This window comes from Stegostoma tigrinum, chromosome 16, assembly GCF_030684315.1.
Source record: "Stegostoma tigrinum isolate sSteTig4 chromosome 16, sSteTig4.hap1, whole genome shotgun sequence".
Classification (NCBI taxonomy): Eukaryota; Metazoa; Chordata; class Chondrichthyes; order Orectolobiformes; family Stegostomatidae; genus Stegostoma; species Stegostoma tigrinum.
The window spans coordinates 49,160,561-49,185,766 of record NC_081369.1 but is presented as its reverse complement, the minus strand read 5'-3'; the positions used below and the strand labels follow the sequence as shown (position 1 = coordinate 49,185,766).

General features: G+C 39.3%; 1 protein-coding gene across 2 annotated transcripts in view; it reads right to left on the bottom strand.

Moving 5' to 3' along the window:
• The window catches only part of crispld2 (cysteine-rich secretory protein LCCL domain containing 2), a 45,197-nt gene extending 24,452 nt beyond the window's left edge, over window positions 1–20,745 (bottom strand). The window contains exons 1-7 of one of the 2 annotated variants that reach the window (XM_048546974.2): window positions 20,491–20,745; window positions 19,472–19,756; window positions 17,936–18,054; window positions 13,804–13,936; window positions 11,437–11,552; window positions 9,371–9,471; window positions 5,110–5,256 (exon numbers count right to left, since the gene is read on the bottom strand). In XM_048546974.2, coding sequence (XP_048402931.1) covers window positions 5,110–5,256; window positions 9,371–9,471; window positions 11,437–11,552; window positions 13,804–13,936; window positions 17,936–18,054; window positions 19,472–19,696 — 841 coding nt within the window. In that variant the 5' untranslated portion in view covers window positions 19,697–19,756; window positions 20,491–20,745. Of the gene's footprint in view, window positions 1–5,109; window positions 5,257–9,370; window positions 9,472–11,436; window positions 11,553–13,803; window positions 13,937–17,935; window positions 18,055–19,471; window positions 19,757–19,915; window positions 20,100–20,490 lie in introns of those variants that run through there. The other variant, XM_048546976.2, reaches the window with a different exon arrangement.
• Between the last annotated feature and the right edge of the window lie 4,461 nt (window positions 20,746–25,206).

Here is a 25,206-nt window from a genome sequence, read left to right as displayed (position 1 = left end):
GTTACTGACTTCTTGTAGTTTAGATCCCGACTGAAGTGCAGTAACTGAAATTAACTTAGCCAATTTTATAAATTGCCAAATTATGAATGCCAGTTTCCTGTAATGACCATTGTGAAAACTGGTCAAGCAAATTATCTGAATATTCTCTGGTTCATAGTCTACGATTGTCACTTGGAAAATGGCACTTTTAAGTTCATAACCATAACAAGGAATCAATATTCTACAGGGTGAATGAGAACACATAAGAAGTGAATGTTATGTAATTAAGATAACTTGGATTGGAGTGTCAAACAATGTGAATAAAACAGTGTTTCATATTCTCAAAGCAATGAACAAACTAAAATTCTGTCTTTGCAACTTTGTGTCATGTAGAGATAATAGGAACTGCCGATCCTAGAGTCAGAGATAACACAGTGTGGGGCTGGAGGAGCACAGCAGGCCAGGTAGCATCAGAGGAGCAAGAAAGTTGATGTTTTGGGTCAGGACACTTCAGAAAAGATCTGAAAAAGTGTCCCACGCCGAAACGTCAACTTTCCTGCTCCTCTGATGCTGCCTGGCCTGCTGTGCTCCTCCAACTTCACACTGTATTGTGCTATATAGTGTAGATTAATAACAATTGATAAAGTAGTTAACTAACAATTGGTTTCTGTTTATTTTAACAGTGCTGCGTTTATTAAGGATGCATCTTTTTCAGTTCTTGCATTTTTCTGTTGGTTTAAATATAAAACCTAAGGTGTTGTTGTTTATGTTTAAATGTTAGAAATTCAGGAAATCTATTGTTTGAAAATAAAACATATTTTAAACTTCAGGTGAGCAGCGCAGATTAACTGAGGTTGAAATTAATTTGGCAGAATTCATTTGCACTTCATGAAATAAATGATATTTTGCTTTCAAGATTATTGTGCAGATTTACTTGGACCTAAATTGACTGCAGATTTAATTAATTTCACAGGAAACATCTTACACTGTTAAATGCACGAGAAATTAATTGATAAAGGGAGTTTGAAGGATCACACAGTTATAGGGCTACATTACTTTTTTACAGCTAGCAAAGAGGAATTGTTTCCTTTCCAATTTGGTAATGATTCTTTGAATTTATTTGCTATCTCCCCAGGCCTGGAGCATGTATGGAACTAAGTCCATCCTTTTTTGCATTGTTTTTGCTGTAGAGAAGTTAGCTTCCTTAATTCCATAGACAGTGTGATTTTTAAAAAAAAAGTTCTTGTTATTATCGCTAAGCAACCACTTTTGCTAAGTTGTCACGCTGACCATAAAGGTACAATTATTTATGAAATGTTAAGTTTCAGAACTTGATTCAAGTCAATATTTAGCAATTGCATTCCGCAAGTGACAGGAGAATATCAGAAAATGAAAAAAGGCATTGTCTATCATGCGAAGTAAATCATTTAAGGTCTGTTCAGAAGAGGTGCAATAGATTTTCACACTTTATTTCAGGCGATTGTGATTCTCAGCGTTTGCAGTGTCAGAGTATCGCTAAGAACATTTCTTCCACACGATAGTAGCTTGATAGAGTCACAGAACAGAATTTACCAGAAAAGGTACTGATGCATGCAGCAGATCCAATAGTATTGACACAAACGATTAATAACCAAAGAGCAGATAAATCAGAAAAGCATCAAACAACATTTTGAAGAATGATCAAAAGGGAGGAATGAAGCAGCAGGTTTGGAAACTGACTGATTAGTTAGCATAAGTAGTGGGCATGGGCAGAGGTTGGACTCAGAAATCTGGACGATAGTGAAAATGGACCAAAGAGTGGACATGAAGTTATTAAATTAAGCTTTGACACTGTTCCAGTTTTGTTTCATTTTCATTGCTGCTACATAGTGAAAAGTCCTGTGTTCTCAAATGTATAAGCAAATGTATCTGCAGATGATTAAACTTACAAAGCATTTCTTGAGTCAGCATCATCTGGATTGTGGGCCAAAGAAGGAAAATAAGGAGGAATTTAGGAGAATGAATAGGAATAAGAATAACAACAGATACTGCAGCTTGGAACAAGGCCAGCATTGAATCACTGTCAGATCATAACAAGGTGATGAGAAAGTAAGCAACTAAAGCAGAATAAAAGAACGCAGCCCAGGGACAACAGAATCCATTCATAACATTGAAGGGGATAGCAGGTAAGATGGGCAATATTCAGGATAACATTAATTAGCTGATTATACTCAGTATTATTCAGTATAAAGCAGCATTTCCCAACCTTCTTTCCGTTTTGACCCTATTTTAAAGCTTCATACTAGGTACAACCCCTGAGTGAAAATTGTTAGGAGAGTGCCGCAAGGTGAGTTGCTGAGCAGGGTGGGGATTCAAAGGGCAACATGACAGGCACAAAAAAAATCTAAGACACACACTATTTGCAGGCTGTGTTGGTGTGAGTGATAGGGCATCACAGCTTGTTGGTTTAATGGCCATGGGCAAAAATAAAGAGCTCATTTAAAGGGACCACAGACTCTCAAATCAGTGTCACCGCTCCAATTCCATTGCAGCTCCCCCCCCCCCCCAAACTTTCTTACCAGGGACCCAGAGGGGGAAAAACTCACAGTGTGAGGCCTGTTTTTGAAGACCAGAATACACCAAAACCCAGAATGTATCGTATCAATGGAAGGTTGTTCCAAAATCCATCCAAAATGGATTTCTAATTGACACAGAGGACAATTGGATCTCTTTTATAACAAATAAACATGATCAGGTTGAAAACAATGTAAAAGAAAATGGTTCAGATCTCCTTGTTTTTCATAGAATGCTTTTAGTCAAGTAATTGATGTAACTGGAGCACAGTAGTGGTAGCTATTCCAATGCTGACAGGGAATATATGTTTAATGTCAAGATTGGAAAGTTTCTGAGCATTCACGGCTGCAAAATAATTTGTGTATCATCCATTAAGAGAGAACTGGGGAATCTGAAAACCTCATACTGTCTTACAAGAGAAAGATAGAATTTCCCCCATCTGCATTGGCCAAGTTATGAAATCAAATAAGTACTGATACTCAGAACAGGAAAAATATCTGCACTGCTCTGACATACAATCAGTCCTCATGGCCATTCACCTAATTCACAAAACAATGTTTTACATCACACCAGATGAAGTCTCCTAAACTGACAATGGTGCCAAGTATAGGCCCGTAATGCAACTAAAATTCAGCCACAGACGTGTCTCTGAATAAAGGCGTTAAGGGAAATGGTAGATTTGGACACCCAGTAACCAGATTTCTGAGCCTTAAATCTTCTTGGACGCAGTAGCAGTCCCATTTATTGCATATAGCAATCCATTCTCCACCCTGAAGACCCTGCATAGAGACAGGATATAAGCAGAATCCTTTGATCAGGATCATGTTTTGTGAGTTCTCAGTGGGGGTTACAATACAAATTTTAATCATCTTGGTTGCCTGGTTGAGTAGCCCTTAAGATGGATGCAATGAGGAAAGAATGTCATGTAAATTACTGCGTTAATAAGGAAGAGGTGGCACTGAATATAACTATGAGATTTACAGGTGACCAGGAGCTGAGAGTCAAATGGAGATAGTCAAACATTTAGGAAAGATCCCCGAATTCCAAGCTGGAGAATGCTGGCTGTAAATAAATTAAATGAAGTACTGCAAAGAATATAGCATTATAGAAAGTTACAGAACAGAAGGAGGCTATTTGTAGTAGAATATTAGTAAATATCCAATTAGCCCACTTCCCTGTTTCTCCCCCATAACCTTACAAATGTTTTCTTTTCTTTCAGTTACTTCCTATTTATTTGATCGTTAACCATTGAGAAATTTGAGCACCTCAATTAAATATCCTCTTAACCATCTCTGTTGCAAGGTGAACAATCCGAGCTTCTCTAGAATCTGCACTTGGCTGAAGTCCCCCATCTATATGAAAACAAAGAAGAACTCTGATAAAGAGTCATCTAAACTCAAAATGTTAGCTTGCTCTCTCTCCAGGGATGCTGCCTGACTTGCTGTGGTTTCCAGCATGTTTTATTTTCAGTACAGATTCCAGCTTCTGCAGTAATTTATGATAATAGTCCCTCATCTACATAACATTCTGATAACTGTTTTCTACATACTGTCCAAGGCTTTGACATCCTTCTGAAAGAGTGTGGTAGAGCAATATCTTTGCTCTTGTATTTCCTGATTCTATTTATAAGCTCCAAGGATTATGCATTTTTTTCCAAAATGTAGGAAGATTTCACAATTTAAACATTCCTACTGTTCTCAGGATAAACACATGATGAAAAACATTGTGTACTATTATACAGTAATGTCTAGAAAGCATCAACTTGTGCCTATTACAATGAAAATGAGCAAAAACTACCGAATGCTATGGAAATGTTGAAGAGTTGACATTGGAGGAAATTGGATGTAATCAAGAACAAGTGAAGAAGCACTGACCAGCAAATGAAGGCAAAAATATGAAAACAAAACTAAACAAAAACTGGCATAGACAAAGGAGGACAGCTGACATTTCTGGGTACTAATGAATAAAACAATGTTTATGTATCTATAAATAGAAGGTGCAGACAAGCAACTATGGGGTCCACATCCTACGGGTCCTTGAAGGCGTCTGCATTAAGGTTCCTAACAAACCATTGTTTCTACAGACATAGCAAGGTGTAGAGTTGGATGAACACAGCAGGCCAAGCAGCATCAGAGGAGCAGGAAGGCTGGTGTTTCAAGCCTAGACCCTTCTTCAGACTAGGCCTGAAACATCAGCTTTCCTGCTTCTCTGATGCTGCTTGGCCTGCTGTGTTCATCCAGCTCTACACCTTGTTATCTCAGATTCTCCAGCATCTGCAGTTCCTACTATCTCTGAAACTATTTCTACAGTAGCAGCTACAGTCATCTCTCACTACCCTGAGGAGAATTCCTTTTGTATTTAAATGGATCAGCCATACAAATGTTTATTGCTACATTACTATGAGATCCTTGCAGCTCTAAATCTTATTTGCAATTATGCATTCCAACAAAGACTGATGTTCACTTGCGCTTCTGAGACAGAAAGCTGGAGAGATTTTCTTTTCAAAACAGCACATTACACTCCTGATGTTTTCTGCAGCATTTGTTATCTAGTCATACAGCTCAAATACTTCCTTACTCATGTACTCCATGTTGTTAGGTTCCTCCTTTGGCTGTGGTTGTGGTTGGGAATATGGCACTGTCCATGGGTTTAATGCATCTGTATTAATCTGGGGAGGCTCCACTTCATTGGTTTGTTCATGCTGTGGTCTTCTCTCTCCATTGTCTGAGAACACATGTTGAAATAAAGTTAAATAACATTTTGCATGCACAAGAGCAGGATTCCAATTCAGATGCAATGAATTAAGATTTTTTTCTGCTGTTCCTTTTTGTCTGTTTCTTTGTAAACATCCTAGTTTCCACCCTTTCATTTCCAAGCTCCTCCTCAGTAGACTGAATATTTAGCATTTGGCCTCATCCAATTTGCATACTGACAATACAGCTCACCTGAGAAAATAGTGGTCTACATGTCTGGAAAGCAAAAGAATTGCCCTTCTTTCCTTCAAGGTTTGGGAAAGACTAACACCATAGACTACTTGCAAGATATACACAAGTATTAGCAATTAGATTTCTACATCAGACTCTTTTTGACCCACTGGCTAAATAGGGACCTTATGATATGATATCTGTGACTTATACACAGCACAGTGACTAGTTATAATGATACAATTCCTGCCTGAATCTCTCCTATTTTAGCTTTACACATCAAAAAGTAAATGTTCTTATATGGAAGTACAATGTTAACAGCCTAGTTTAACAGCCAGAATGCTGAATGGAAATACATGAGCAGATTCTTTTGTCTGAATATTTTTGAAATATTCAGTATTAATTGCTAATATAGAAGCAAGTACACGGTGCTAGCAGTATATTAGGTGAGGTTGTCAGTGTTAAAGTTATGTGATAATATATCAGTAAACAGAGGCCTTTGGCAAGTTTGCATTTGTTACAAAGATATCCAAGGGTCAGTTCCCAAAAATTAGATCCATCCTTCTGTCTCCATCGACAATAATAAAAAAAGTTTCTCTTCATTTTCTCTCACCGGGTTTCTCCGACTTCTCCTGAAAGCATTAAGTTTTTTTCTGGCCCAAGATCTGATGAATACTGGCTTCTTTCCAGCACCCACCTTCCCTCAGTCAGTTGTATAGCCAAGACACTGAAATCTGAGATTATCTTCTTTATGGATGCAATTTTGCAGGCCAAACAAAAAGCAGAAGAGGCCTTGCTAGACAGGCTCTCTGATTCTACAACTGTCCTGGTGGACATGGGAAGCTTGTTGAGGAGAGGGTATCTCCAGTTTGCATGTGGTGTGGAGGTAGATGTCAACAGGTTTTCTCTTGTTCTCAGATATAGTCCCGGCCATCCTTTGTCAGATGTATAGTGCACAATCCTGGCCTCAGTGGAGTGACAAGGGTCTATTCAACTACAGGAGGCATTATATCCAATCTCAGCCTTAACCACATCCACTTTCAGCAGTGTTTATAGCCCCAACATTATGAGGCCAAAATCTTTTCACTTTTATAAAAGACAATTTAAGTGCCTTATCTGATACGTAAGGGCACAACACAAAATGGGGACTAGGCCTCAGACCTTTCTGGTTATGTAGCTATATCTGGTCTGATCCATTGAGAGAATGCAGGAATCCTTTTGCTAATTAATTGATTTGGTGTTTCCTTGAATTTTGATATCACCTTGCCTATCCCCAGCAGAAATAAACTGAGAGCCCCATAGCCTCTCAATTCTGCTTGTAAAGTTCATTTAATGCCAAATCAACTGTTAAAAAAGTACCTGGCAGCTTAAAATGAAAGGTTCTGTTTAGAAACAAGCAGCTATTCATCACAGAAGTGGATTACACAAGCCAAAATCAACTGGATTAAGAATTTAAAATTAGTAGACCAAAAATTATATTAATTTAGGCTGAGTAGGGAGACATTGAAATCTTTTACTCATAGCAAATACAAAAATAAATTGGAAACCACATAATGTGATGTTAACTGTGTCAGTTCTATTTTCTTGTGGCCGTATTTATGTATGAACTAAGGTAAATTTTAAACTCCTTTGGTAAACTAGATATTGTGTAGCCAATATAAAACTGCTATGCTGCCTATTCCAATGTTTGAAAGAGTGAACCCTTTCTATGAAACATAGTCCTGTAATAAATTATTAGAATGTTCAACTCAAGTAAATTTATGCTAACAGCAAAGAAGAAATAACTATAAATGATTACAGCTATTTCTGATTTTGATTAATGCATTTTTAAAATTTTTTTCTTCAGCTCCTTTGGGCAAATGCTATACAGAATTTTCCACTCAAAAATTTTATTTGACTACATTTGAGGGTATAAAATTTATCTTTTTTCCTGTTCATTCATGGAATGGGGGTGTTTTGGTCTAGACCAGTATTTGCTGCCCAGAAAGCAGTTAAAAGTCAATCAGTCTGGAGTCACATCAGGCCATAGCAAGTGAGAATGGCAGATTTTCTTCAAAGGATATTAGTGAAACAGATGGGTTTTTAGAACAATTCGCGCAGTTAGCCTAATAGCAACCATCTATATTTTTATTCCAGATTTTAATTTAATTAAAATTTCACCAATTTTCACAGTGGAATTCAAACCCAGGTCCCCTACATAGCCTCGGTTCTGAATTACTGGTTCAGTAAAATTACTACTTTGCCACTATCTTGCCTAATCTCTTTCAATTAAACTTCCCATTTTCTGTTCTGTTCTCTCACTTTGATGCCCTCACATTGATATGAAAGGGTCAAATTTTAATCCCAAACAAGATAGTTGGCCATTTCTCATTTTAGACGTTAGATGTTTAGTTTTGCATCCTCGCTGAAGGCTTGAAGTCCACGGTGAGTTTTTCCACTTTACTTGTTCCCATTACTCCATTATTTCAGGTTCTAACCTGGAGTCATAGAGTAACTTCTCTGAAACTGAACCTTTCCACATCCACCTTCTCTTAGGTACTTCGGTTTCAGACTTCCCCACACTCTATTAATCCAAAAACATACTTTAACTGGGACTTTTTGCTCAATTTATGGGATGTCAAGTTCCCCACCAGCCCTCATCCCAAGTACAAGGTTAGTTAGGAACTGTCCCACAAAAAAAGTAAGTATGGTAGTAAATAGCTTAGGCTGAACCTTTCGCCTGGATGTGAACTCCTACCTTAAGGGTGCTGCTGGCCATTCGGTTGGCTTGCAGCTCAGTAGTTGCTGCAGTGCCAAGCTCAAACTGTTTGAACTTGGTGTTGAAACTACAGGCAGAACCAAAGAAGAGAAAATTACCAAGGCCAGATTGAAGGGTGGCTCAGGGCTTCAGTGAGCCTACAGCAAGAGTGTTTGCAGGGGATTCGGTTTGAGAGTCACAGATGGGTTACAGCTCAACAAAGGGTCTTTTGCCCATTGAGACTGCACCAGTCAAAAACACAACCTAGCTATTTTAATCCCATTTTCCAGCACTTAGCCCATAGCTTGTACGCCTTGGCATTACAAATGCACATTTAAATACTTCTTAAAGGATTTGGCCACCACCACTCTTATAGGCAGTAAACTCCAGGTTACCACCACATTCTGGGTGGAAAAGACGTTTTCCTGTAAACTGCTCTAAACCTCCTGCTCCCACCCTAAATCTATAGCCCCGCCCATCGATCACTCCATCAAGGGGAGAAGTTTCTTCCTGTCTACCCTGACTATGCTCCTAAAAGTTCTATACAACTCAGTCGTGTCCCCCCATCAACCTCCTCTGCTCCAAGGAAAGTAACCCCAGTCTATTCAATGAGTGATCAAGATTGGGAGAAAATCGCTGATGAACAATGGGCCCACATCTCGGAACCAGCTGACAGAGTAAATATATCAGGCCCTGGTGCAGGTAAAATAGTGGCGGGCCAATATGAGGCACCTTAGTGGCCATTAATTGGATACTTAACAGGTTCAACAATCCCAAGGGTGAGTGGACCACCCCAAGCCTCCAAACACCACCACCAATCCACCTAGCCCAATAATGGGACACAAGTTACAGGCATTGGAAGGACTGCAAACAGTCTGCAGGTTACATTTTGCAAGCTCCCCACACCCCCATCCCAGCTTCAAACACGCGACTGAAAAGCCATTCAGCCTAGCTCTTTTTGATAATGTTTGCAGCCACATTGATGGCTCAGCCGCACTAACTCAGGGTTCCATGTTGTTTTAATGACAAAAATATTAGTCTCAGCAAAACACTAATGAACACTCATCTCCATTCAAAAGTCTATTATGAAAGAAAACTAAGATTATTTTTAGATGTTGGGGAGTAAATTCTTTTAGCTGGTCCATTTTATTCGGAGCTTTATGACAGATTTATATACCTTTGTAGCAGATATTATTTTTACAGCCTCCGCCATAGCTGGGTGGGCACTCTGAGCACGGCCGACCATGTCTATAGGGAGCTTCTCCAATCCAATTACCCCTGGTTAGTTAAAAACAGAGAAAAAAATCAGTTTAATCCACTATCAGCTCAGTTAAATAATCTAAAATAAAGCTAGCCGATGAACACACATTTCCTTGATTCTTAAACGAAAGCGTTAATAACCAAATACAGGTTCCAAACTTGCATATAACCCTGAGCAAGAACAGTCATGTCATGTAATATGAAGCAATGCACCAACCATCAAATGCAGCAATAAATGGGAGTGGGATAGAAGGGAGGCCTTTTATTTCTCATTGCTTTAGACATGGTTCAAGGTGGCAGGAGGGCAAGGGTCTTACCAGCTATCTGCTATTTGCTGCACTTGTCTAAGTGAAAAAATGAGTCTATGTCGAAACAAAAAGTGAAGGCAGCTGTTCCCAAGCATTTTCTTCCTTCCTCTCCAATGACTCATGCTGAGTTCTAACTCCAGTTCAGCAGCGCTCTGACACCTTACCCATATGGCTATTGGTTCTGGCAGTGTTGCAAGTCATTCAGCCATGAAAAGTACCACTTCCAAGACCAATCTCGTTCTTTGCCAATATAAACATATGCAAATTTTCAAGCAATGTCACTGAAATGTTAATGGATCCCTGACTAATTTCCAGCACCCTAACATGGTGAAGCTAATGTGTGCACTTCCTCCATCAGCTTGGGTGTACCATGGACTCCAGCAATTAATGCAACTGACTTAGTACCACTGTCTCAAGAACACTTGGGGATGCGTAAAAATTCTCATAACCTCTTACATGTTTACAGCACACAAGGAGGTCATTCAGTCCATCATGTCAGTGCCAGCCAATAAATATCTGACTACACTAATCCCATTTTCAGCTCTTGGCCCATAACTCTGGAGGCTATGGCAATGAAAGTGAATTTCTAAATAGTACTTAAATATTATGAGGGCTTCTGACTTAACCACCTTTCCAGACAGTGAGTTCCAGATTCCCAACTGGGTGAAAAGATTTCTCCTCAACTGTCCTCTTAACCTCTACCTCTTATTGCCTTCCTATTCACCCTGCCTATGCCCCTCATAATCTTAAACAATTCTATCAGGTGTCCCTTCTCAACCTTTGCTGCTCCAAGGAAAGCAAGCCCAACCTACCTAATCTATCCTCACAGTCACCTTGGTCCTTCTGATTTTTCTTACTTTTCAGGGTCCTACTATTCATAGCATAATCCCTTGCCTTTTTAGGCCTTACCAAGTGCATTACCTCTCACTTCTCCAGGTTGAAGTTTATTTTACACCATCTGATTGGACCGTTAATATCATCATGGAGTTTACATCTGCCCCCTTCCTACTTGGTACCCTACAAATTTTTGTGTCGTCCACGAACTTCTTGATCAAACTTTCTGAAATTAGGTACAATAATGCACATTACAAACAGCAAGGGCTTTAGCACTGGACCCTGTGGAACCCCATTGGAGACAGCCATCCAGTCACAGGAACATCCCTATGCCATCACCCTCCACTTCCTGCCCCTCAGCCAATTTTGGACCCAAGTTTCACTCTGCCTTGAGTCCCTTGGGTATCTTATTTTCCTAAGCAGTCTCCCTGAGGGACATTCTCAACATGCCTTGTGGTACCCTCAAAAACATCAATCTAATTTGTCAAATACAACATTCCCTGGACAAATCAATGCCGGCTTTGGCCAAAATTGCAAATTCCTGCCTTGCCACCAATGCTCACATCCCAGCAATGGTTGAAAGCTGTGTTCCACCATAAGGATTTTTCCCCTCGCATGTTTCTTTGATCAGGTAGGTGAAGCACTACAAAATTTGTTACATGCAGAATTCATCAAGAGCAAATAAATGTTAATTACTCATTTAAATAAAAATGTTTTTGCCCATTCCAATGTTAGACGTAACATAACTGTTAAAAAGTTCCATAGAATTCCATAATACATTTCCAGTTATCAACTAAATGGCAATAAATCTAAGTAAATGATATGATATTCAACTGCTTACTTTGGTGAGTAATTGCAGACTAAGTAGACAGCATTCTCCCAAATTTCTCCCCATACGTTCATTCTTCCACAGATATTAACAGCACAGCCAACTCTGTTTGTTGTTGCCCACACCAGCTGAAAATAAATACAAAATGAATGTTCAACAAAGCACCAAACTTTATGAACATCTTGTACACAGAGTATGACTGACTGCTAACCATGTGAAAATAAACACTGGTAACGTTATTTTTGAAAAAAGAAATACAATTTGGTTAACTAGCTTCACTCATTTAAGATACGAGGTTGATTTTGCAGCTTGCAAAGTAATCAACAATGTACAATCTTGACCAAATGACGATCACAGGAGGAAATAAAAGTTGAGGGTCAGTAAGAGTGCAAAGTACATGCATGGGCTTAAGAAAGACAAAATAGAGAATTATCCTTTGATAGGGGGCCAAGTTGGAAGATAACTGAATGGTTAGTGGTCAGATCTGAGAGTGTATGGTCTGCAGCTGTTGCCTGCAGATGTTCCAGATAGTGGACTGGTGAAATACAAAGGCAGATGGATCTGGTGGGATCTTAGTTTATGAAACGAGCAAAGATACAGCCGATAGTAAGAAACAATAACTTTTGGATGATGTAAATGTCTAATATACATATACATTGATGCTTGTACACTTGGAACATCATGACACTGCTGCCAAACCTTCCTTATTTAAAGTTAAAGAAGAAAGTTTTCAGGGCAAATTTAATTTCAAAAATCTGACACCTGCAAAACATGCTTTCACCTCTGCCTTGAGGGAGACAGCAGGATGTCCAGAAAAATATCATTTTAAGATTTAGTACCCAGTCCTGTAGGAAACTGTCTCATGTGAAATTTACGCTTACGTGACAGTAAATGCCAAGTAAATCTATGTTCTTTGGAGCAGTGAATGTGTCGGAAGGCCTGTGGTAGGTTTCATCTTAGAGTGGGATATTGTGGCGACTAAAATATCAGTCACATTCTAAAAAAGGTTGATTAGCTGCTTAAAGATGTGGCACTAAATTAACAACTTAAAAAATAGCTTTGCTAACCAGAATCCTGTCTGGACACAGCACCAAGTAAAGGATTGTACTTGTTTTCTCTTATAACCTGGACTGGACAGCGACAACCAAATGATCTGAATTTCAGTAACTCCTCCACACTCTCTGATGGTCTGTACCCCATTTTGTGCTGATACTTATTACATATAGTGCTGCCCGTTCTTGCATATCACTTTCTTTGGCCCAGTTTCTCAAATCTGTAACTGACAATATTGTATTTAACAACTCTGTCATATACATATGTGGACAAAAATATTAGAGCAAATTTGCTCAGTATATACAGCAGGTACTCACATTCACCAAGATAACAAAGTGTGGAGCTGGATGAACACAGCAGGCCAAGCAGCATCTTAGGTGCACAAAAACTAATATTTCAGGCCTAGACCCTAAGCTGATCTAATTTTTAAGTTTTACAGAAAGCCTTAGTCAATCATCCAAAAACATTGGCGCTGTCAGAAAATAACTTTGATGCTCCCTGAGAACTTACCGCAGCTAGCAAACTGAGATAGTGCTTCATCAACTGATCCCATGTCAGTGGGCTCAAACTGTAGCAATTTCAAGTCCAAAGTATGAAGCCATTTATGTTGTTGTGAAACCAAAACTGTTTTGCTTAATAATCACATACAAGTCGTTACTTTCAGCCCTAAATCTTTGCAATACATAATTTCCCATCTCTCCTGAAGTTGATTTTTCTTGCTCACTTACCCACTATACATATATAGCAACAAAGATTAAAATTCGACTGCTTCTAACTAATAAACCATGTGTTTGCCAGATGTTATGTAATTCATGTTCCCAAGCAGAATCCACAAACATTTTCATTTTCTCAATAACAATTCTGTAAAGCATGTGTTTCTGTTTTGAATCAAGAAGGGTTAGAATCTAAGAATCCCTATCGTGTGAAAACGGGTCATTCGGCCCAAGAAGTCCAAACCAACTCTCCAAAAAGCATCTCACCCAGACTCACACCCCTAGTCTATCCCTGTAACCCCATGTTTCCATGGCTATTTCACTTAACCTATAATCACTGGGCACTATGTGCAATGTAGCATGGCCAGTCCACCTTAGCCTGTCCATCTGTGGACTGTGGGATGAAACCCGAGCACCCAGAGGAAACCCACGCAGGCACAGAGAGAATGTGCAAACTCCACACAGACAGTCACCTGATGCTGGAATTGAACCTGGGTCCCTGATTCTGTGAGGCAGCAGCGCTAACCACAGAGCCACTGTACCGCCCCAAAATCATGTGTGCATTTGTGTATTTGTTTTGAAATGTATTCTCATACTTGGCTATTTCACTTACTTGTGTGTAGTGGGTGCACATTGCGCCAGAACACCTTTCAGGGCACCAAGGATTACATTCATGCGCATACGGGTATGTGTAATCTTTGACTTCGTCATACCAAGCTTGCACATGAGAAGCTGGAGAACGATATCTGAAACAACAGAAGCACAAATCTGTCACAGCCACTACTCGCAAGTCATATTGCTGGTCAATCAGATTCACAAATACCTATTTAATCCCATGTAAATATATTCATGTTATAAGAACTTAGAAAATAGGAGCAGGAATAGGCCTTGCAACCCTTTGAAACTGCTCCACCATTCAATAAGGTCATGTTCTATTTGATCATAGCCTCAAGCTCCTTTATTCCTTGTTCGAAATAACCTATGATTTGCTTATGGTTCACAAATCTGTCTATTTCAGCTTCAAATATATTCAAGGATTCAAGCTGCATGGTTCTCTGGTGTAGAGAATTCCAAAGATTTACAACTCTCTGACAGAAGAAATTCCTCATCTCCGCTTGATTTCTGACAGTGCTGTGTATCGTGAGTCATGATCAAGTATAATCTTCAAGTGAATTAGAGTTGTAGAGTAGGGTATAATTTGAACAGGGAAGGTGCAAGAAAAATTGACTAGCCCATTTAAAGTCTTAAATTTTGCCTTGAATTTTATATCATTTGGATTTTATGTTATTATGTGGCTAATGATCAAATTTTGCAGCAATTTGTGATTCATATTAGACCTGAGGAACTGAGAAACAAAACTGAGAGTCTACAATTCCACAGTGATAATTACAGAATGACAATTGTACACAAAGCATTTCTTTCGTTAAGGGAATAATTTTTAAGTTCATGCCAAAGACTCATTGATCGCATGCTGTGTAACAGATAGGAAGACAGAAGATATAGACTCATGCTTACCTGTCTCTCTTTTTTTTAATCTTAGCATGAGGGAATGTATTGTTTATTGCTCCTTGCCTTGAATTGTTTTTAGCAGACATGAAAGGCAGTAAAAAGGGTATCATGTTGGGATTGTCATTATATCTAATCTGAACCAGTTAAGCATGATGGATTTCTTTCTCACAGGACACTCGTGAAACAATTGGGGTTTTTCAACTTATAGCAATTCTAGCGTTTTAATAATTCCTCAAGCATTCAAATTCTTAACTGTAAATAATAGGATTTGAAACCATATCATCTCAATTACTAGTCCAAAAACATAGCCAGGTCACAACCCAATCTTCTCCTGATTCTTGCACTCTAGATCTCTACTTCTTTTTATTGTTTATTTTCTTCTCTCCTTTCAGATTGGTGGTGATGGATGGTGGGGCCTGGTGTGTCAAGGAAATGAGTAACCAATAGGTGGAAGCTACTTGTGGGTTTGGAGTTGGAGAAAGGCTGCGCTCTTCAGCAACTCCTTTCTCCTTCCCTTCACTAACCATTCATGTTCACATCTCCCAGCATCATTTTACCATTTAGCTTTGCTTCCTATTGTGACTCTCTCACCTCTTTGTCTTTGATCTACACAATTTGCCTCATGTAACTTTCTATTGTCCGCTGTGAATCATCTTATAATTAATCCTCCATCTAGACCTTACCCAATCCAATCTCGAGGTAAGAAGCCATAAATCACTGATCTCCTCTTTCATCTCATTTATTTCCTGCAATATACTTTTATTTGTTTTCACGAGTGAACTTGCTTGTTTGCATCTCTCTGAATGGTTGGCATTAATAGTTTCAAACACGGTAACACATTGACAGTTATACAAACCAGTTTAAATGATTTGCAGCCATCTTTTCTAATGTCAGAAAATATAGATGTTACAATTAGTTGGCTTCAACAAAAAACAAAGAACAAAAAAACAAAGTGCAATACAGCACAGGAACAGGCCCTTCGGCCCTCCAAGCCTGCAGCAACACATTTTGCCCTTCCATATTAAAACTGTCTTCACTTACACTTCACAACAACTGTTTCTTTTTGCAAAGATTAGCACAATGAGATATGACTTTGTACCCAATATTGCTAATTCTTTCTCATTTATTTTCTAACCTCAGCCTCCCTTCCTCAGTTTAATGTGCATTGAAGTTGATTGAATCCAAAACAAAAGCTACAGCAAGAATGCAGTCATTATTCTGATTGTCTCATTCATATAACTCCTATTTTAAAAAGAAATATCCAAGAAAAGCTTTCTTCATTTCACAAGCCTAGTGGCATATGAGGCAAACAAAGCTTGTATCTATTTCCATAGCTTGCTTTTCCCAAAACAAATCACTGGTCTGTCACCAGCGGCACATTCCACACCAAACATGGTGAACCAAGAGTCACATCTCTTGCTGCCAGCACTTGGCACATAAGGAGGATTTACTGGCTGATAATTAATCTACATGATCATGTTATGACAGCACTTTTCATGGCCATTAGCACCTCTAAGGGGACTTGAACCGGGAGCTTCTGGCCCAGAGGTAGAGATACCCCAGCTGCATCATAAGACCGCCCCTAATTCTTCAAAAAGGCAAAAGGCCAGAAAGTGCTGGAAACTGAGGGAAAACAGCCCAACAACACATCTGGCAATGAATTGTAGGAATTTGGGTACATTGCAAATTAAATTGCAATGATTCAAATAGCAGCATCAAATCTCTGGTCAAAAATATCAAACTTATTCTCAACTTTTAGGAGAAATTAAAAGTATCCAATCAAATCTTGCACAAGGGAACAATCGGTAATTTTGCTGGGAAATTAATTGTGTTTATTATTTATTAAGATCTTTGCTTCAGAGATTACTATTTTCAATGACTGTAAAAGACAATGTTTCAATTGAAAATTATTCAGAAAGCATTTCATATAATTTGTGAGGCAAAGCCACCAGCTGGTCAGATGGTGCAGGTACAGGAAAATTAACATAATGGAACAACCTGTTACAGATGTGGGTATAGAAAGCTATCTGTGATGGTTAAATATTCAAACAGAAGTGTGGCAATGTGTATAAGTTGGTAGAAAATGTGGGCAGTATGTAACTGATTTGAAACGATTTGTACTTAAATAGCAAACATTTATAGCAATTTGGGACGCAGTGCGGGGAAGTTGGTGGAAGCAGAAGCAGTGCAGGTTGCGGAGTTGCAGGAAATGTAAAATCGAGATCCTACCCTGCCACCACTAGATGAGGGAATTCATTACAGAATTACAAGCTCATATTTGTAGCTTCCATTATGTACGCAGAAACAAAAATATGCAGTGATACAGAAACAGCTGACAAAATTTATACAGTTTTGATGGCAGGAATTGTACACTGACATGAGTTTTTTTTTAATAATGCAGAACAACAACTGGATCCCAACATTTTTCCATATAAGAATCATCAACAGGAAATTGCAGAGAGGAATTCTTCTGACATTATTTCCCACAAATTAACTTGGGTTCTTATCTGTTTATATGTTTGCTCCAAGAGATCTCATAATTTTTAAAGTTAAACTTTGTGAACATAGAAAGTTAGTGCAGGAGTAGGCCATTCAGCCCATTGAGCCTTTAATGCTATTAACCTGTTCCTGCTTTTCTCCTGTATCCTTTGATCCCTTTGGACCCAAATGTCATACCCAACTCCTTCTTAAAATCATACAATGTTTTGGCCTTGACTGCCTTCTTTGCTTGTGAACCCTGCAGGCTCACCACTCACTGGATGAAGGAATTTCTCCTTATCTCAGTCCTAAATGGTCTACCCTGTATCCTTAGACTTTGACCCCTGATTGTAGACTCCACTATCTTTGGGAACATCCCTCCCATATTTATCCTGTTTATTCCTGTTAGAATCTTGTAGATTTCCATAAAATTCTTCTGAATGCCAGTGAATATATTCCTAACCAATTCAACCTCTCTACATATGTCCATCCTATCTTGCCAGGAATCAGTCAGGTAAACCTTTGCTGCACTCTTTTTATAACAAGAACATCCTTCCTTAGATAAGGAGATCATATCTTCACACAATATTCCAGGTATGATGCAAATAGTGTTCATCAATCTGGGTGTGCTGACCATAAGATCAGATCCACTATCCTAAGAAACATCCTGAACTTGTTTTGGAATGATCCAAACTTTTAAATGTGGGATCTGTGTTCAGAAATAAGTACAATACAATGAGCTTGTGTAAGACCCTTACCTTCCCCAGTGTACTGCCAGGTTCTGACCTATTGACTTGAGCAAATGTGAAGGACCGTGGTCCCAAATGCATTGCTGGGCCCAGCTCTCAGCAGACCGTTCCAATTCATAATCCCATTCCTACAAAGCAACACACCATGCATTGAATAATAACTCATTCATTATTTCAATAAATAATTCATTCTGAGTCAGGAATAACACTTAGAGTTAAAACATTCCATATAATAGCCTCATCTTTAAGTTTTATTACAGACTTCTACACGTACTGTTCACTCATTCCCACAAAATAATCCACTTCAGTGCAGTAATAATGATTCAAGCCATTTGAATTAAAAGTCGAAATTTGTAGTAACTCCCAGACTGATGATGTTAATAATTTAGATCCCTACTCCCAGACCAAAGATCCCTTTTTTTGTTGTATTCATTTTGTGTTTAATTTACTTAAAACTCCAGTTATAAGAAATTTAAGGTTACATTTTGTTGGTAGGAGAAAGAAAAAAATAAGAGGGGTTGGCAGGTTTGATTGAATATTTGGAATCAAATGACTAGTTTTCTCAATTAACAGCTCTGAAAATAACTGCATTACTTCCACAAGCACTTATCAATTTTCCCTGCTTTATTTATCCATTGCTCACTCCTACTTTCATCATGTTAGTTAAAGTCTTGCCCAAAGTCGATTTGAAATAGTCACAACAGGAAAATAGATCTTCAGGAAGATGGAAATCACACACATTGAAACTGTGTTGTAAGAAGTGATTTCGTTGGTGTCTCTTCCAGAAGCCAATAAAGAAAAAACGTTTCTTCACATTTTCCTCAACATGTAGTCTGCTAGGTTTACAACATCAGCAGGCTAGGCAAATCAAACATATCAATGTAATGCTTCCATCCATGCTCAGAGAGTGGACGAAGCCAGTCTCCTCTAGCTACAGGGTAGGTCAGTCCTGCGCATGGAACATCCCAACAAATCAGGGCATTGAGCATCCTAAGGCAAAGCAAGAATGCATGGAGCACCCCATGTCATTTTGCTGGAATGACTGATAGAAGCCAGAAAGAACATTTCGGCGGTATACACACACGCGCGCGCACACACACATGCACACACGCACACACGCTCACACGTTGGAGACAGAAAAGGAACAAAAGCATAGAAGTGAAACTTCTTTTTGTATCTGAGATGATGTCTGTTTTAAGCTGTTAATTTGACAAGTTCCTTCCCGCATGATTACCAATTGAGTATCCAATGATGGTGAAACTTACGGCAGGGCTTCCTCAGGTAGGGAATGGGCACCCAGAGGAGGTTACAAGCTGAAATTTCAGGGCTGTCAATTTCAGGCTAGGAATAGCTGTCACAGAGTTCTGACCGAGTTATAACAACCGTGTCTGGTGCTAACAGATAGCCCCCCCCCCCCTTTGCACACTTACCCCTTGCTATCCCTCCACATAGTCCTCCCTTTGGGATTACAGCAATTCCCATGCCTCCTAATGAAGTCACAGCTTTAAACATGTTGGAAAGCACTGACCTCTGGCATCTACTCACCATGTATTCCATGTTGGAGGATGAAGGATAGACCTCTCCCCTCAGGTGGTTGTGAAGCTGCAAAATCTCATCTCTGTCAATCTGGGAGATGGATCTCTTGGCTCTGGAGTGGAAGTTTTTGAGCAAGCGTTCGAAATGCGTGGCATTGGGCAAATTCCGGCAGCTTGAGTCTTGCACCAAGGCTATTAATGTGGCAAATAGGGTCCAGGAGTGGCAAGGACTCATGTCGTGAGGAATGGTCGGTCTCAAGCAACAGGCTGACGCCAGACACTTAATGGGCTCGGTCTGGAATGATAACAAAAAAAAGGTCAGACTCATCAGCTGTTAAAGTAACTGGGTATAAATTTCATAACTGCTATGTTAATGTGAAGTTATTCTGAGCCTAAAACTGTTTGTAAGTACTGATGCTGAAAGATAAATGACTAAAATATTGAATATAAATACACTGTTATCTTGGCTTTAAGAGCTGAAGGGTTCATCGTGTAAATTCAGATGCAGTAGTGTAATAAACTGGAGTCTTTGCTGTTTGAGCTGTTTCTACATGAACGCTACAACCAGTTTGGTAACTTGCATCAGGAGGTAGAGTGCGATGCGATCAGACAAGGTCAATTCCAGCGACTCGGTTAAAGATTATTGTTTGATGAACGTGTCCCTGGTTCCGTCTACTCAGCCGGAATCCAGAGAACGGTCCCCGATAGATGCTGAATGTGCGAAAGGTATCTGCCGGAGTGATCCGCCTATCCATCCAGTAAACGACCGGGAGGCGGTGGGGGGAGGGCTCAGCGGCTATCGGACACAAGGAGCAATTTCAAACCCTCTGAACTCAGAACTTAACCATGAACGTAATGTGAACTTTTCGCGTCCGGGATTGTGTCAGTAAATAATGCCAAACATTTAGAGCAGCTGTCTGTGTTTATGTTCTGCCTAAAACAAGAGTATTTTCGGGCAGATCAATGCAAATTAATCAGCGGATTGTAAACTAAGAACCGCCCCCGCACCTAGTCCGCACTGTTACTCACCTTGCAACAAGTCCAAATGCGGACTAGAGGCAGAGGGAGAAGTAAGTAGGGAGTGAGGGGGTTAGCTTCCTTGCGCCACCTCAATTTCGCTGCTCAGTGTGTTGCTTTGAAGCGGAGCTGGGCTGTTGTGTGGTAGTTTGTAGCAGTCTGGTCCTTGGTCAGTTTCCCAGCCGGGCACTGAATCTCAGATCGATAGCGGCTCTCTCCGTCTCTACAGAAACCGGTTGCTGAATTTATATATTTCTGCTGGGGGCAGGAGGGGGGGTAAAAGCCAGGCTGGTCATATCCTGTACAATGATGTTGTTGGCTCCGGACCTGCCTGTGACGCTGCTGTAGGTGACGATTGGGCTCTGATGCAAACATCTTTTGTCTTAAATTTGGACTTCTCTCTCTCTCTCTCTCTCTGTTCTACATGTTTCACTGATGCTACTGCAGGCTCGCAAAACAAAAGTAGAAAAACAAAATCGCGTCTTGTAGCTTCCATGTGAACAGCTCCAGGCTTTCCCCAGAGTGTGTAGCATCGAGTTTGAGTAATCCTTAGTTAGACAGGGTAACCAGCACTCTATGTTTCTGGCCTCTGGACTGTCCCCATTGCCCAGGCGGCGAATTCACTGAAAATGCAAACACCGTCAGCCCCATTCATCTGAAAAGGGGGGAAAGGAGGCATTGAACACTGCAGCTAAGTCATTTTTTTATTCAACTATAAAGAAGCAATGCACTTTCACAATACATTGTTTTAAATGAAGGACAGATATATATTTTTCTAATGTGTTTTGAGGAAGGATTACTCAACCCAAAATGTTAATTCAAATGTCTATCCAGACCTGCTGAACTTTTCCAGTAATTTCTAGTTATGTGCCTTTTTTTTCTAACTTGATTTTCATCCAACAATGCAACTGGACAGCTGGGAGTTCTTTTGCATCGCACAATATTGATTTGTGAGTATTTTCAGGTTTAACGCACTGTAAGTTGTTGTTCAGTTTCATTAATAGTGTGATCTTTACATTTCGCCAGAGCGAATTTTTAAAGGAATTTTCAATGGCCCAACCTGTTTTGTTCCCCTAATGCAGGGGTTAACAATACCTTCATCAGTCGGCATGAAGAGACCAGGAGGGAAGATTTTTTTTGCACAGTGACCGATTTACATTATCTTATTGCTAATTCACAGCCCACTTTATCCCAAAGTGATATTTGAAGTGTGTATCATATTTTACAACAGCAAACGGATGGCCAACTTGAAGTTTTACTGTTTTCCTTTCCTTAAGATGCGAAGCTGTTTCTTTTTCAGACTTTCACATCTACATTTTTAATTCCATATCTATTTATCCATCATTAAAAATACCATTTTATAAATCTTCTGGTCTTTCTCCATTTAATCATTGATACTGAGATGAATAAAACGGAAAGTATTGATGTTTTATAGAAACAAGTTAAAACTGAAATAATCATCTGTTTCGTGATATGTTGGCTAAAATAGTTTTGCGTGGGTAAAGTTACATTTGGATCAAATATTGTCCAATCGGACAGACCATTTCGGTGGTTGGGTTGTTGCGAGTCCTTCAATAGTTTTGTTGAACTATCTGTGCAAATATCTATTGGGGTGCCCTCTAGCGATAACTCACACTTCAAACTGGAACTTTGAAAATAAGTCAGAGATTTTCTGGCTGTTGACTGACGTCGTTAGTGCAAACTCAGGCTCCGGGAATAAGTTTCGTGTGAAATAGTTGATCTGCTCTCCCTCTTACAGAACAATTTCCATGAAGCTCAGGAGGAATAGATTCTGAGACAGTGGAACAAAAATTGTTTTAACTGGGTTCAAACGGATTTTAACTGTGCAGTGTGTTTGTATTGTAGTGCAAGTGAACACAAAAATTAGAAGTGCTACTCATTAGAATTAGAATTAGTTTTATTATCACGTATTCAAATGAGTACAGTAAAAAGTGTACAAGACACCACTTGTGGCGTCATCTTAGGTACAAAGGTCCCGAGGTAAAGCTTTCATGATTACAGTTCTTGGAAAAACAGAGAATTAAAAAAAAACTAGCATTGCAGATTTGGGAAAAAATTGTGAAATGGGGGAAAACTGTTCAGAACAACAGACTTCCAATCTAGTCCATGTTGACACCTAGCCTCCAGTCCACATTGGGTCCTGACTCCCGGCCACGACTAGCTTCATCTCAGGATACGCAAGTTCGGGAGATTACTTGCCAAACCTAGAGACTACCATGCACTGCCCAGAGACCACCACACTGGGCCACTGGGAGACCGTCACATTATTACACTGAGCTATGGGGAGCAAACAGGTGAGTTTGGTGAATTGTATACTTATTTTAAAGATGGCACAGATATGACAGGTCCAAAAAAGAATCATATCAGACTCAAGATAATAAAGTGTGAAGCTGGATGAACACAGCAGGCGAAGCAGCATCTCAAGTGCTCCTGAGATGATGCTTGGCCTGCTGCGTTCATCCAGTTTCACACTTCATTATCTTGGATTCTCCAGCATCTGCAGTTCACATTATATCAGACTCAAAATGTTAATTCTGTTTCTCTCCCCACATATGTTGCCAAACCTGCAGAGCTTCTGAAGTACTTTCTGTGTTTTTATTACAGGTCCACTTTTGTGTTGCAAGGCTCTATGAATCTCCGAGTAATTTTTCTGTTGTGCATATTATCTCAGTCCACTGCCCTAAGTGGTGTTACTTGTTTTGACTTTAACAAGATTTTACCCTCTGTTTATGTCTAATTATTACAGATTAAAATTTGTAACATCAAACTAGTATTGCACGTGAATTACGGGCAGGTGTAGGCCGTTTAGCCCTTCAAGCCTGTTTGCCCATTCTACAAGATCATTGTTGATCTTAATCTGGCCTCAAATCCACTTTTCTACCCCTGATGCAGAGAAAACAGGGGCAGGAGTTGGCCATTTGGCCCTTCAAGTCTGTTCCACTAGACAGTATGATCATAGCTGACTATTTAACTCAATACCCTGTTCCTTCTTTCACATCCTTTTGATCTCTTTAGCCCTAAGAACTATATCGAACTGCTTCTTGAAAATGTTCTGTGTTTTGACCTCAACTGCATTGTGTGTAGCTCAGAAGTCCACAGGCTCATCACACTCTGTGTGAAGACATTTCTCCAAATTTTAGTCATGAATGATCCACTATTTATAAATATGCTTATATAAGTACTAACAGTGAATAATTAGACAGGGAGTCTTAAAAGTCTTGAAACCTATTATAAAATTTGAGATATTTGACATTTTTAGACAAGGACTGTATTTGAAAAATTACACATATTAAGGTTCAGTGAAAAAATAGTATGACTATCCTCTATACGAGCAGTACCCCAGTTGCATAGTATCATATTCCTCTTTTTCCTTTCATCAATCATCTATCTAGGCTTTTCTCAATAGTAACATGGTCACTGTGTCATTCTCTAACATCAGTAATTCAATCAGCAGTGTCACAATTTTTTGCATAAACATTTTCCAATTACTTGTCCTATGTTTCTTGTATTAGGTTTAAGCCTATATATTAGACATTTCAATGATTGGAAAGCTTTTTTTTGTCTACTGTGTCTCATCCTTTCATATGTTTAAATATCTCTGACAGGCATAATTTTGCAAGAGTGATTCTTTGACTTATTTGCAAAGCCTAAATACATGCCAGTGATTAATTCAAAATACTTAACTATGCAACCAGTGTCCTGCACTGGGCATCAGCTTTGATGCATATCAGCTACAGACCTGACTGCTTGAGACTATGACTGTAAGATCTTACTGGCCCCACAAGGACGAGATCAAAATTAAGGCTCAAACTGTTGAACTATATATAACTTCCACACAATTCACTGTGCATGGACAATTGTAACTATTACAACGACATGCCAGCTGCAGCATAAATGTAAGCAGTTTTAACTATTGCAGAAATAAATAAAGTTCCATCAAACTCTTTAGTTCAGTCTTCAAACAGGTTATAACTTATATCTTCAAGCATATCTTCTATATCCTATTCCTGCACATTCATATCCAGCTATTTCTTTGTGAAGCACTTTTAAATGTTCTACTTTATTAAACATGCATTTTAGTAATGAGGACGGTCGCCATCACGTGGAGCTATTGGTGTTCAGCTGGGGTGGACAAAGTCAAAAGGGACGTGACAGGAGGTTATAGTCTAACAGGTTTATTTAAAATCACAGCCTTTTGGAGCACTGTTCCTTCATCAGGTGAAGGGACAAAGGAGCAGCGCTCCAAAAGCATGTGATTTTAAATAAACCTATTGGATTATAACCTCTTGTCATGTGACTTCTGACTAGGCAATGAAGAAGCAGTAAGATGTTGATATGAAACACCAAAGTGAGAGAAGGTATAAATACGATTATTTTGTATTTTGTTCTGTTCAAGACCTTGGTTCAGTGTTGACCTTGCCTACTAATTTACAAAATTCTAAGTTAAAAGTTGTAAACCCGTTGTGCTGAGGAAGGGTCACTCAGCCCAAAACGTTAACTCTGATTTCTCTCCACTGTTGCTGCCAAACCTGCTGAACTTTTCCAGCAATTTCTGTTTTGTATCCAAAAACACATGACACAGGACATATATTTGTACCTCATTCCTGTCCCACATGGTCCTCCATTATCTGGACATTTTCAGACTGCATGTCTGGCATCCAGCACAGAATGATCAGAAATTTCCTTCAATTAAATACTGCTGATAAA